This window comes from Euprymna scolopes, chromosome 21 (genome assembly GCF_053919585.1).
Source record: "Euprymna scolopes isolate OS-2025 chromosome 21, ASM5391958v1, whole genome shotgun sequence".
In the NCBI taxonomy this organism is placed as follows: Eukaryota; Metazoa; Mollusca; class Cephalopoda; order Sepiida; family Sepiolidae; genus Euprymna; species Euprymna scolopes.
In genome coordinates this window covers 115,973,596-115,988,360 of record NC_136502.1, presented here as the reverse complement: position 1 = coordinate 115,988,360, position 14,765 = coordinate 115,973,596, and the positions used below count along the sequence as shown (strand labels likewise).

At 35.1% G+C, this 14,765-nt stretch overlaps 2 protein-coding genes across 4 annotated transcripts in view; both read right to left on the bottom strand.

Annotated features, from left to right (window-relative positions):
* LOC145242675 (uncharacterized) overlaps positions 1–8,987 on the bottom strand; it is a 98,368-nt gene extending 89,381 nt beyond the window's left edge. For 2 of the 3 annotated variants that reach the window (XR_013862801.1, XR_013862800.1), the window contains exon 1: positions 8,337–8,987. Coding sequence is in view for 1 of the 3 variants with exons in the window: in XM_080105805.1 (XP_079961931.1) it covers positions 4,818–5,537 (720 nt within the window). In the remaining 2 variants the exon portion in view is untranslated. Of the gene's footprint in view, positions 1–395; positions 6,353–8,336 lie in introns of those variants that run through there. The other variant, XM_080105805.1, reaches the window with a different exon arrangement.
* Positions 8,988–12,671: 3,684 nt separating this feature from the next.
* Positions 12,672–13,223, bottom strand: LOC145242881 (uncharacterized). The gene has a single exon (XM_080105991.1). The coding sequence runs from the start codon at positions 13,221–13,223 to the stop codon at positions 12,672–12,674; it is 552 nt and encodes a 183-aa protein (XP_079962117.1).
* Between the last annotated feature and the right edge of the window lie 1,542 nt (positions 13,224–14,765).

Sequence of the window (14,765 nt, the reverse complement as noted above, 5' to 3'; positions counted from 1 at the left end):
GAGATAAGGATTGATAATTATTTTTTGGATGGTTTGGATTATTGTTATCATATTGGTTGTTTTTTTTCACAATGTTTCGGCCAATGTAACTTCTGATCATCTTCAGGTGCATTCACACTGGATGTTATTGATTAATGATGAAAAATAGCACCAAGTCTATTTTTTTTTTTTTAATAAATCCAGGTCCATTCCGGGTTTTTTTATATGATGTTTGTATATTTTTGAGATGAGGCTTGATAATTATTTTTTTTATTGTTTAGACTATTGTTCTCATCTTGGTTGTTTTTGTTTTACCACACTGTTTCAACTGATGTAACCTCTGATCATCAGGTGCATTCACACTGGATGTTATTAGTGAACGGTGAAAAATAAATAGCACAAGGTCTATTTCCCCCTTTTTTTTTTTTTTTTTTTTTTTTTTTAATAAATCTGGATCTATTCTGTATTTTTTATGTTTGCATATTTTTGAGATGAGGCTTAATAATTATATTTTTGGATTGTTTGGACTATAGTTCTCATCTTGGTTGTTTTTCCACAACGTTTTGGCAGCTGTAACTTCCGACCATCAGGTGCATTCACACTAGATGTTATTGGTGAATAGTGAAAAATAATGCCAAGTCAATTTCTTTTTTTATAAATCCAGGTCCATTCCGGGTTTTTTTTTTTTTATATGATTGTATATTTTTGAGATAAGGCTTGACAATTATTTTTTGTATTATTTGGATTGTATGAATGCACCTGAGGATGGTCGGAGGTTAGATCGGCCGAAATGGTGTGATAAAAAAAAAAAAAAAATAGATGAAAACAAGTCCAAACAATTCAAAAAGATAAAAGGGAGATAATTTTGAATTTTCTATTTGCTATAGAATAATCAAATTTCAAGCGGTGTCAAAAACGTTCTTGTTAAACTCATCTGTTCCTTTTGGTGTAGCAGTTGACTAATTTAGTCCAGAGGTCCTAAATTCAACTGTACAAAAATGGCAAATGATGAAGAATATTACAGATATTGGGCCAAAATCAAGAAACATGATTAGGATATTGCCAATGTGAGAATAATAGCAAAGATAGCAAACTGGTAGAAGCAAATTTTCACACATGAAAATTATTTTGTCTTATCTTAACTAGGTTTTATTAAGACAACAATCCTGTATAGAGAATAATTACAATTTCAACATGGTTGCCATATAAGTTTACAAAAAAATCTATTTTGAATTCTTCAATTAAACTATATTTAATCAAAATGAATATTGGAATGCTATTTTTTTATTTATATATATTTTTTTGTGCTACTGTACTTGTTTATCTAATGTTAAATGAATGAAAGAAATGTTTTTTATTTTTCTCAACTTTCATCTCAAACTTTGTGTTGGTGTTCATGAATGCCATGAAAACTTCTATTCATATTCAGTTTTCATAGTTAACTGCATCAAATCAGCGACAATTTTTACATATCTTGTAAAAGCAGAACGTATCCTTAAAGACTGAGGCAATTGTTTTCTTTTTCAATCCATTGTGCCACATTTGGGATAACAGGATTTTTCCCCACATTTAAAACCGACCTTGTGTCTTAACTCTGCCCTTGTGGAGAGGCAAGTAAATAACTATTCTTTTGAGATTAAAATTTAAGTTTGCCAAAATCTCCAAAGATATTTACCAAGAAAAAAAACTTTCAATCTTTTTTTTTTTTTTTTTTTTTTTTTTAGACCTGAAAAAAATAAATAATTTTTAAATTCAATGATAAATCCACATAAAATTAGAATCATATTTAGTAATTAACAGTAGTTTTACTGGATTTCTTGCTTTAAAAAAAAAGAAGTAATTGATATTACTTTGAAATTAAAGCTAAAAATAACATATTTTACCATATATGGCATATGGAGTCATAACTAAATTTAATTATCAAAAATATGGTATTTGCCCATTTAGTTAGATTAAAATTTTAATATTCATGGAAATTCTTAAATAAATATTAAGACACATCTGCAATTCCATATCTTATAATCTGTCATGGCAGTGTTGTCAATTTGTCTATATTTACTAGTAATAAAAAATGGGATTATTTGAAATTCAGGTACTTATCTTCTAAATTTTTGCATATTCTTATAGCAAATCATCCTATATCTTATGTAGTCATACAAAAAATAGTTTAATTAATGTAAAAACCTTTAAAAAAATATTTAAAGTTTATATTTGTCTTCAACAAAAATTGGTTCAAGAATGTTTTTTGGGGGGAAAAATTTTAAATTCTATTAAAAATTATATTATTCTGCTTTTAATATGATAAAATTCATGGTTTTATAACTAAATTTAATTATTAAAAAATATTGAAAAAACTTAAGTTGTTCAGAAATAATGGATTTAATAAATTTTAATTATTTTAAAAAAAGAAAATAATTGGGTTTTTCTCAATCTAATTTAGATGAACTGGCATGATGTTCTTTTTGGTTCTTCTTCATTATTGTAGCAAAATTTGAAAAATGGAATTTCAAGTGAAACAACCAATGCTATCTACTGAACTGTCATGTCACAGTAATGAACATATCCAAAAATTACAAAAACGATAAGGTAGATATTGATTATTAATGAAATAGTCTTTGAAGACAATTAGTGATAATTAAGCTTTAAAAAAAAAAAGAGAAAAAATGCTTAATATAAAAAACAAATAAACTTGAGCTTTCAAATGTTTTCATTATATTACCATTGTTAATAAATTCTGGTATCATCTAAAAATGAAAATAAATGGTCCAAAATAAGTTTTTGTTTTTTTCTTCTCGTTTCTCTCTCAGAAAAAATAAAATGAAAATTATCAGCTGAAAGTTTTAGAATACAACACAGACTCCATGAATAAAGTTTCTTTCCCAGAACTGTCCGCCTGTGGAACACCTCCATTGTTCTGCTTCCCAGTTAACATGGTAGCCTTCAAATCCAATGTAAAAAAGTTCTTGTTGAGCCGTCCCTATAAATAACAAAATTCTACCCAATCTGCACCATTAACGATTACTACACTACCACCTTACATTCATTAACCCTTATCCTCGAGTGGACTTTGGGCTTTGATAAGTAGTGACTCCCAAGTGAAAAAAAAAAATACAATTTATGGCATTTGTGCAGGGTTTTACTAAATATGTACGACCAAAGGAATGTACGACTAATTGCAGCTGATGATGACTATGAATCGCTATTCAAGCCACTTTGTATGATTTTTTTTGTTTTAAAATGTTTTATTTTTGTTTGTTTTTATGGAACTTGCTCAAGACTTGGTGTGAAGCCACTTAATGTAAGGAGCTAACAAGAATGAAAGATGATTATTGCAAAGACAGGAGATGCCTATTAGTCTTAGTCTTGAAAAAAACCAAGGCTGTAACTAGAAGGAAAACATTTAGCAGGAAAAGAGTTCCACAACCTTGCAGTTCTTGAAAAAAAAGCTACTGGAATAAGAAGTTATATTACAATGAGGTATTAAAACAACAAATTGTGGAGACGTCAAGGCCAATGAGTAGACAATTCTGAGCAACACATGCCATAATAGTATTTATATAAAAGACTGGAACTAGTACATCACATCTGTGAGGGAAAGGTTGCAGTGAAGAAAAAAGTGTGGGGACAGTCAAATTACAAATTTTGTTTCCAAACGTTTTTAGGTACTTTTGTAGTTTAGGGACCATGCTAATTTTAGATAAAATTTTCAAGTTCAATTCAATTTTATGGTATCTTTTGTTGATTAAATTGTAAGTGAAAGTATAGAATAGTTAATGAAAATCCTCTTCATGTTAAGAATGGATTTCTAAATAATAGCGTTATTATTTCAGCAAGGTTCAAAAACTCCAGAAGTACCCATTTTTATTTCAATATAAAATTTTGTTCAAATACAATAGTTAGCTACATTTCATAATGGCAAATTTTAAGCAAAAGTATTTTTTTTACTACTAAAATATAATGAAACGAACTTATTAATGTTTTATTTTTATTTCCATTTATTTTTTTTTTTTCACAAGAAAAAGTTTGTTTAATCATAGTAATTATTTGTTATGTTTTGATAGTTTTTTTTGTGCTGATACAGCATTGAGTGTAAGAATTAAAAGCAAAAAAGACGTTTTATTTTTTTAGCTTTTTAGGATTAGTGAATAAAGAAAAATATTTTTATATTTTTTTTTCATGGGAATTAATACTTAAGGCCCAAGGGCCACTCAAGGATAAGGATTAATAAGTCACTGAAACAACAGCGTATTAATGGTTAGTGGTGGAAATCAGGTAGAAATAGATTATTTAGAGGGCGGCTCAACAAAAACTTTTTTAAATTGGACTTCAAGATGACCATATTGTAGTAAGCTGGAAAGCAGGCCAGTGGAACAAAATTCCACAAGTGACGAGTTCTAGGAAAGAAGCTTTGTTGATGTAATTTTTATTTAGATTTAGTCATAGAGAGAGAGTGGGGGGAACTGTTGATGGTTGTTGTAGTTAGATGAGTGTTTTTTTGTGAAAGTTTGGCAAGGAGGGGGATCATAGATTAAAGCTCAGACGAGCACTTACCGTGAAAATAGTGATAGAGTAGAGAAACTCGCAACATCTCCTCTGTGGGAAAGAGGCTGCAGGAAAGAAAAAAAACATCACCTACAAGGTTTTGAAGCCGGTTTTGAACTTTGTCCAGGCAGGATAGGCTGCTTTAAGCAGCTCCTGCCCAGATATTGGCAACAGTACTCCATTTTAGGACATATCTGGCTCTTATACAGTTAATTAAATACCTTCCAGAGTGGTAAAATGATGCAACCATTTTTTCAGCAACAGATTTGATGTAAGTCTTTCATTTCCAATCCCCATTATTTTAAAATATTGGGCAAACTAATGAGGTTTTCCAAGGTGTTGGGAAGCAATTCTCCTCTATGCATTGATTCAACAGCTTTGCAAGAATGGGTGCTAGTTCTTGTTGCAGCTTTTTGAGTACTATAATTAATATCGTCAGGACCAGTTGTTTTGCTGGCATCAAGGTTCGTGATGAGTGTGACAATATTACAAACAGATATGTGAATGTCACTCAGATTATTTTCAGTCTTGGAAGGAAATTCAGGAGGGAGGAGAGCCTGATTACATAGGGTTAAGTTTGCTGCAAAGTTCTCAGCAAAGAGTTTGGCTATGTCAAATACTGACAAAATCATCTCCGGCCTGTTGATGATGGCCAGGATAGTGGGCATGTATCTATTTAGGACCTTGTTTTTTATTTGCCAAAATTCATGGGGACCAAGCCTCTGTTCTACTTTGGACTTGATGGACAGAGCATATGACACTTTTGCGTTTTCTATAATCCTTTTGCAGTGATTGCTGGCAGTCTCATATGTGATTTTAGTTTTAAAATGTCTATTATAGTTAAAGCAATTGAAGTAGTCGTTTCTGTGTGCAATGGTAGCAGCACATTCAGGAGTGTACCAAGGCTGACTGTTCGGTTTCTGTTGGAATATTTTGGAGGATAAGTAACTGTCTATGCCGGTAGTTACCCAATCAGTTAAGTCAGATGCTATATCAGACACATTGTTTTTAAACATAGAGGTAGTTCCGATATGAATGTTCGGAAACCGTCCCAGTCAGCCTGCAAGTATCAATATACTGTTCAATTGAGAGGGCTACTTGGGTTTTGTTACACTTTGTTTTTATCTTTATTGAGACAATCGAGTGATCAGAAGATCCTAGCAGAGACAAAACTGAGGATGAGCACAGTTTAGGGCATGTTGTTCGAAAAAGATCTAAAAGACTTGCAAATTGTCCATCAGCACTGGGTACCTGAGTAAGTTTGTTAACAATTAGTTTAGGTCAGAGAGAAATCATGACAAAATCTCTCTTCATCATCCATTTTATTTAAGTGAACTACCCATTCAACATTGTGAACATTAAAATCTCCACAGACGTGAATGTTGGCTGCAGGATGAGCAAACAAGAAATGATCAATTTGCTTAGCAATACTCTCAAAAATAGCTTAAAAAATATCATTGTGAGAATGGTAGAAGGCAAATATAAATGCTGTGCTGTGAATAAACATGACTCTTAGCACATGTAGGGTTATTCGATCTTCTTTGGAAATGTCCCTGCTAGATTTTTCAGGGTCAAGGTAAAAGAGTTAGGGTAAAACATAAAACATTTTTCTTTTTTACATTTTTTAATTCTTTGACTGTCTGGAAAATGCCAGAATTTTAGGATTTATTCCGTTTGCAATTTACGTAAACTGCCAGAAGATATCAACAAAAAGTTTCAGCATGGGTCACAAACTGTACCAGCATCAAACTTTTAGGTAATGATACATACTCACTCATTAGAGCCATTTGTATACAGGAAGTAGACGGTGGCAGTCAATTTCGCATCCCTGCTGAAAAAAGGTGCACAAATTCTTATTTGTTTCATTTCAGTATTGACTTTAATTATGATAAATAAGAATATCCGTAAATTGTTTTGAATATGTTTATTTACTTTTATGAATGTATCACATAATTTTTTTTTTTTTTTAGATAGATATGTTTATTCAGATATGTTTTTAAAATATTTATTTACAACACATTTTCACAAAAACAAATGAATGAAGAATATTCGTAAACTGTTTTATTTTTATAAATATTTTTTTTTATTTTGTGAATGTATCACATATAATTTTTTCCAAACATATGTTTAGTTGGATTTTTTCAGATAATTAAAGTAGCGTTATTAGGGGTATTCAAAATATCTGAAAGACTGTAAATAAGAATTTATTTGATAAAAATGTTTAGGAATATTCTTATTATATTTATAAGTAATATTTTTTATCAAAAAATTGTGCGAGAATAAACATATTTATTTAAATAATAAAACAAATTACTGGTAGAAATCCACCCAATAAAAGTTACTGACAAAAGGTCTAGGAAAACCTCCGAAACCCGTTCTTAACATGGGGATGTTGGGGGGGGGGCGGGGGTTATACTACGCTGGGTTAGGTTGTAAAAAATACCAAAATAGTACTTGTACAGTCTATAGACTATGCTATTTGTTTTTCAAATTAAATTCAAGTTTTACCGTATATAGAATAGTTACAAAACACTCTATCTCCATGTTAAAAATGGCTTTCTAAATAATAACGTGATTATTTTAGCATAGTCCATAAACTGCAGTAGTACTCCAAAACGATAAGATAAATAAAAAAACAAAAAAAAACACTAAATTATCTCAACTTCCACCGTAGATGTGAAACACCGAAATTAAAACCCTGTCGGAAAAATATAGTCGCCATCTTTATAAATAAGCCGAGAAAGAGCTAGAAGAACGATAATTTGTTTATAATTTTGGTACTTGTACAGTTTAATCAAGACATTAAAAATGAAAATATCGAAAAAAAAGTTTAAATTGTACGTATCCGTTATGGAATGAAGTTCTCCGGAAAAAAAAAATTTCACTTAATTTCATCAAGTAGTTTTTGTTTTACAGTGAAAAAAAAACAATTTGTTATGATACCGAGCAAAAGGTTCGATTTTTAGGAAGAAAAGCTAGTATTAAAGATGGGGAGGGGGTGTCGGCGTTTTAACTGGAGTTATCTCCCCGTGGCGTTTCTAAAATTCAAACAATTTTTTTTTTTTTAATCCAAGATGTCTGCCTTCAATGTGCTCTCAGAAAAACGTGTTTTTGCGATGTAAAAAAAAAAAAAAAAAAAAAAAAAAACTATCAAATTAAGTGAAATTTTTTTCGGAGATCTTCAGTTCAAAACGGATACGTACAATATAATATTTTTTCGATATTTTCATTTTTTAATGTCTTGATTAAACTGTACAAGTATCATAATTTTAACTGTGTTAAACGCACAAGTTATCGTTTTTCCTTGGATAGCCGCTTTCTCCACTTATAAAGATGACGATTATACATTTTCAGCTAACTTTTTTATTTCGGCGTTTTATGAGTAAACGACGGTTACTGATGTTTTAAATCAACGTATTTCACGTGAAAACATTATTACGAACTTACGTGTCTTACGTTCTGACATCTTGTATTTAAAAATATCGGACCCTTAATTAAAGTCAAGGGAGATCAGTTTGTCGCACAGAATTGGTCGCACAACTCTTCCATCTTAAAACATATGGTAGAAATCGATAATTCTATCAATTCTTTTTTACGAGTAGTGATTAATTTATTTTACTTGATCATTTTTCGTAATTTTTGGAATTTATTCAAATTTCGACATGGCACGTCAGTATGAATAATATGAAATGGCTTTAAACAGGACATGCACCAAAACTTGCTATGGTTACACACACACACACACACACACACACACACACACAAACATGGTTTAAGTAAGTAAAGATAGGTCAATAAAAATAAATAATTCTTACCGGCTACTGGAAAATTATTATCTCTTTTTTGCTTAGGTGAAGAGGGGGAACAAATTTACCAAAGTATTTTATAAATGTGTTCTGGGAAAGAAGTAGCCATTTTTCTTTTTTAAAACAATACGAAAAGTTAACATGTGCAATGACGTCTGCTTAACTGTCGTCTGCGTTTTGAGATATAACGGAAATTACCGAGAACCAACGAAAACGTTCTAAACGTCGGAATCATCCGGGCTATTTACGCCGGAAAGTGCCGAACGAAACTTCGGGTGTTTTTTTTTTTTTTTTTTTTTGTGTGTGCTTATGTATTTTACTTACCGCGCTATTTTTAAATAGTTTTTTTCATGTTAAATTCAAGTTTCACGAATTGTAAGACGAAGGATTAGCACAGAATAGTTAATACAAAACACTCTCATCTCCTTATATTAAGAATGGTTTTCACAATAATAACGTTATTATTTCAGCATGGTACCAAAAATGCACGAGTACTTTTTTTTTTTAATTATTTTGTGCAAACGCTGGCTAATATTTTTGAAAATTTCTGTCAGTACGAAGCTAATTCGATGAAAAATTAATTGAAAAATGAAAACGATATTTTTGAATAATTATTGTACAATTTTTACGAAACTTTTAGAAAATTTAAATTCAAATAAAGAAAAAAATACATTCTTTGTAAGGTAAGTTTCCTGATTAAATATTTATTTTTGAATAACAAACAATTGATAGCAAACAAAAAAGTTGACTTATGCATTGTACGATCCGTAATTTCATGATATTGGCTTTCTGGCAAGCACGGAAGGTGCCGGAAATAACCGGAAAAAGCCGAACGTTCTTCCTCAATTTTTAAAACGCTACGAAAAAAAAATAATGAATTACGAAATGAAAAAAATATATATGGAAATGAAATACAATAAATAAAAATATAACATGACCCTGTAAGTTTGGTACTCCTTGGGCGTTGAGTTCCGCGGCGACCAGCAGAAAAATTTAATAGGTAAATGTTTACTTTAACTACAACAAAACACCGACCAATAATATTTTGATTTTTTTTTTGGGGGGGGGGGTCGCTGACAACGAATCTGATATTCAAACCCGTCGCAAATTTACCGCTTGCATGGTATTAACCCCTGAACTCTCACACTATTTTGTGCCAACTCACCGCCATCGTTTATGATGCGTTCGCGGACGTGCGTAGTAAGGTGACTTGTCACATCGCGGAAGAATTTTTTAGCAGACATTCAAAATAACAAGAAAGTTTTCGAAAATGAAATGTGGTTCATTTTTCTGTGTTACGTAGTTTTGATTGATCTAAAAAATTAAGTTTAAGCATTTTTATTTTTCGTTTTTTTAAAAAAATTTTTGGAGGGGGGGGTTCAATTATAAAACTTGTACAACATTTAACAGGTGCTTCTGCAGTTTAATTTACCATTTTTCCGTAACTAACGCGCCGACATACACCGAGCAGAAGAACTGTTTAATTTTTTACAAAAATTCTGTTTACATTGGGGGGTAGGGCGGTAGAGGGGCAGAGGGACGGGTGGTGTCGCGCGCGCAAACGCATCATGTAAGAATAGCATAAACGATGGCGGTGAGTTGGCACAAAATAGTGCGAGGGTTAGGGGTTAATACCATGCAAATGGTAAATTTGCGACGGGGTTTGTTTGAACATGTTTTCCCTCACATATACACACCCACATGTACGCACGCACGTACGCACACACACACACGCACGCATATACACAGCCACGCGCGCACACACACACACGCTAATGTACACACATATACGCACACATGCGAAACGTCACTTCCTTTAAAGTGAAAACCAGACATGCGCACCCAGAACACTAACTCCAGTATAAAAGTCAACAAACCCTGTTAACTTCCATTTTTCGTCTGGACCAGCGTTCGAGTTGCTTAATCGACGAACCGACCACGTGCTCTAACGTCACTTTTCCTGCTACTGTAATGTGGGGCAAGCGCAAGTATACTTTATACGCTTTCTCTCCTTTCTCTCTCCATGAACTGGATTGACTTTCTCACTGTATCTCCCCTTCGTTTTGGCCCATCGACACAGACATGTGCGCGACGCTCTACTGAGTTTAACCCTTTCCTTCTACAGACGGCTTGCCACTTCGCGTTTCTCTATTGCATTCCCCCTTTATTTCCACGCGCGTAGTTGCCAACGGCTGAATGAACACGTGTACGCCGAAGACTTTCATTTCTCAACAAGAAATAAACATGTTTATTTTATTCCAGCATTTGAGTTCTTTGTTTTCTTCATTCAATTCGTTTCATTATTTTCTTGTAGCGAGTTAGGGTATTATTATATCCTGGTCCGCAACAGGTTGAATATCAGATTCGTTGTCAGCGACCCCCCCCCCCGCAAAAAAAAAACAAATTTTATTGGTCGGTGTTCTGTTGTAGTTAAAGTAAACATTTACCCATTAAATTTTTCTGTTGGTCGCCATGGAACTAAACGCCTAAGGAGTACCGTAAGTTTAATGAAATATTGGTAAATATGGGTTACGTAACAACAGAACACCAACCGCTCTAATTTGTTTTTTTTTAGGGGTAATCGAGGTCGCTGACAACGAATCTGATACTCAAACCTGGGGCAAATTTACCGTTTACATGGTATTAACCCCTGAACCTTCAAACTTCTTTCCGCCATTTTTCAGCTTCCGTTTACGCTACGTGCGTGCGCGCTGCAGCATAAACGACGTCTTGCTTCACCTAGCAAACTGCCTTCTCACATGGTGTACCAATCTTCCGCGGAAAATTTTAAATTAGCTGAAAAAGAAATAAAACAAGAAAAGGAAAGCACTCCAAGTTGGGGAGGAGGGAGGTAATTTAATTGGGTTTTTTTTTTCCTGGAACATAGAATTTTCAAATTTTCAAAAAGTACATTAAAGCACTTTTTGGGTGGAAAAAATTACGGACTGACATTTCTTAATGACTTACAATTAAAGAAAAGTACAACAAATTGGGACTTTTTTTTTTGTCACACGTAGTTTTTAATGCAGTTTATAACAGCACCAAATATTTGTATGTTTTTCGTTCTTTTTTTTCGGGAGGCGGATTGTATAGATCTTATGTGGCTTAATAGGTGCTTCTCATAAGCACCTATAAAGTCACATAAGATCTTCTGCATTTTAGTTAACCGTTTTTCCGTAAGTAACGCACCGACATTTAGAACACCATTTAACATTTTTCGAAGATTTTACTGTTTACATTGGGGGTGCGCGCCCCAACACCACAACCGCCTCTCCCCCCCCCTCCCTCGCGCTTCCAATGTAAACAGTAAAATCTTCGAAAAATGTTAAATGGTGTTCTAATTGGTAAATGTTGGCGCGTTACTTTTTGAAAATTTGAAAATTCTATGTTCCAGGAAAAAAAAAAAAATTAAATTACCCCCCCCCTCCCCAACTTGGAGTGCTTTCCTTTTCTTGTTTTATTTCTTTTTCAGCTAATTTTAAATTTTCCACCCGAAAAGTGCTATAATCTAAACTGCAGAAAATTCTATGTTCTGAAAAAAAAAAAAAAAATTAAATTACAACCCCCCCCCTCACACACAATTTGGTGTGCTTTTCTTTTCTTGCTTTATTTCTTTTTCATCTAATTTTAAATTTTCCGCGGAAGATTGGTACGCCATGTGAGAAGGCAGTTTGCTAGGTAAAGCAAGCTGCCGCACAGAAGCTGAAAAATGGCGGAAAGTAGTTCGTGGGTTCAGGGGTTAATACCATGTGAAGCGAGGTGCTCGCTGGGCAAAACAACAAACAGCTCACTTAAAATTAATTTTTCAAAAAAATTAATAAGAAAACAAATATTTAGAAAAATTAATTAAAAACAAATAATCAGACTTGGCTTGTTATAAGAGGTGTAAATTTATTTGCCCTGGTGTATCACACTCGTGTTTATTTTGAATCCGAAAAAAAAAGAAGAAGAAATCCTTCCCGACTGGTCAAATGTTTTTGGCGTTAAGTTGGAAAGAAACGATAAATTAATTTTCTTTAGAAAAGCCGTTCGGGTAAGGAGCGGAGTGAATAGATAAGAAGAATGTTTTTCTTTTTTTTTGTGTGGTTTCACCATTGGAACCGGCACAGGGTGTGTTGCGCACGAGCGACAGAGAGCGTGGCAGTAACGCGTCTTACTCCTCCGGCATTCGCGAGCAAAAAGAGAGCAAGATACTCATCGAATTTAGCGCCACGGCTTTTTTTTGTCTTTTTTGGAGCTCTCCGGAAACGGTGAATGTTCAATGTCACTGTCAAAATTAGTTCCGGGGTAGACGCTACATACCCCCCTACTAGACAGTATGTCGAACAAAAGAAAGTGGAAAAGTCACTGGGTATACACAGCAAATCGGTGAGGACGTTGCACTGATCTGCCCGATCTGGTAGAAGTTGTAATTACTGGTGAATCGAAGTTTCCGTTCTGAACTGCAGTGTTTTGTGTCCGTTTGCGTGCTAGCACATCGTCATCCAGAATAGCTTTCTTCAGGCGATCAACACTGAAGAACTTTGAGTAGCGTTTCAATACCTTAAAGGGACCGGAATACGGTGTTTGCAGTCGAGCTGTGCCTCCATTGTTCCGAACAAACACATGAGTCCACGATTGTATGTCTTTGGGGACGTGAGTGCGTGTGTTCTGTGTTCTCGGGGCAACGTTAAAAGGTTTCGCCAAGTATTCCCTCACACGAGAGGTATAACTTGTTGGGTCAGGCATGCGTGTAGGAGTGGTCGGTGCGACCATCTGTCCAGGGAGAGTCAGCGTTGTTCCGTAAATCATTTCGGCGGGCGTAAAGCCAATATCTGCTTTTATGGTGGATCTGATGCCTAATAGAATGAAGGGGAGGTACTCTGTCCACCTGTTAGGGTCGGGACGCTCGATCATGCCGTTTGCTGCCCGGTGGTACGAGGTAGTCCTTATGTGTTTGCTTCCCAGCAGGCGAGACAACTCAGAAAAAAGATAGGAATCGAATTGTCTGCCCCTATCGGTTGTGATGGTGTGAGGCACACCATAACGCGATATCCAATGTGTAACCAGGGCTCGGGCAACAGTTTCTGCGGAAATATCTGCGATGGGGATGGCTTCAGGCCATCTAGAGAATCTGTCGATGCAAGTCAATAAGTATGTATAGTTTCTCGAATGTGGGAGTGGACAAACTAAATCTATGTGAATGTGTTGAAATCGTGCCTCAGGGGTTGCTAAGGTAGCAAGGGGACTTTCAATATGCCTCTGTACTTTCGATTTCTGGCAAGGGACGCAACTCTTGGTCCATTCGCGAACATCTCGGTTAATGGCTGTCCAGATGAAACGAGAAGTCACCAGCTTCTGCGTGGAATGAATGCCAGGATGTGACAAGTTGTGTAATTGAAAGAAGACAGCTCGCCTATGCTTAAGGGGTACATAGGGGCGCTCATTACCATTTGAAACATCGCACCATATCTTCTCGTTGGAACAAGGTACTGGGACTTGCTTGAAAGTTAGATTTTCGGAGTGACGTAAGCGATTTAGTTCTTCGTCATCCCGTTGGTCGATGGCGATCTGGTGGAGGTCGATCTCATCAATCGCTTGAATGGCATCGATGTACATTCTCGACAATGCATCTGCAACTACGTTCTCCTATCCTCTGATATACTTGATATCCGCAGTAAATTGTGATATGAAATCCAAATGGCGAGCTTCACTGGGTGAGTGTTTTCCAGGCTTGGCAAGCAAAGCATGCGATAACGGCTTGTGATCCGTAAGTGTTCACGTTCTGATGCACTTGCCACGAGGAGATCGTCGATATATGCATAGACAAACGGTAATCCTCGCAAAACTGCGTCGATAAAGCGTTGAAAAGATTGCCCTGCATTACATAATCCAAAGGGCATGCGTAAGAATTCGAAAAGGCCGAAAGGAGTTGTGATCGCAGTCTTAGAAACATCCTCTGGGTGTACGGGAATCTGGTTGTATGCGCGAACAAGGTCGATTTTGGAGAACACTGTTTTTCCGTGAAGCGAGTTAGAAAAGTCATGCAGATGCGGAATAGGGTAATTGTCCGGAGTAGTGCGACTGTTAAGTGCGCGGTAATCCCCACAAGGGCGCCATTCGCCGGCTGATTTTTTTGGCACCATGTGGAGTGGCGATGACCAGTTGCTATTAGAGGGTCGAATAATGCCTAAATCCAACATGTGCTGAAATTCTTGTTTAGCCGCCCTTAAACGATCGGATTTAAGTCTGCGCGGGCGTGCGCTCACAGGCGGTCCCGGGGTCCCCTTGTTTGGATATGATGAGTGACATTGTGTTTAACTTTGTCACCGTTAAACGTAGGACGAGTTAATTCCGGGAAACCTCGCAGCAAATCTGTATACGGATCCGTCCCGTGGTGTCTTTACGTATAACTGGGCTTAATTAGTTCCGGGCTAGACGCTACACCATGCAAACTGT

Excerpts from the sequence above, each read along its gene's own strand:
- LOC145242881 (XM_080105991.1), bottom strand. The coding sequence starts at position 13,223 with ATGATCGAGCGTCCCGACCCTAACAGGTGGACAGAGTACCTCCCCTTC.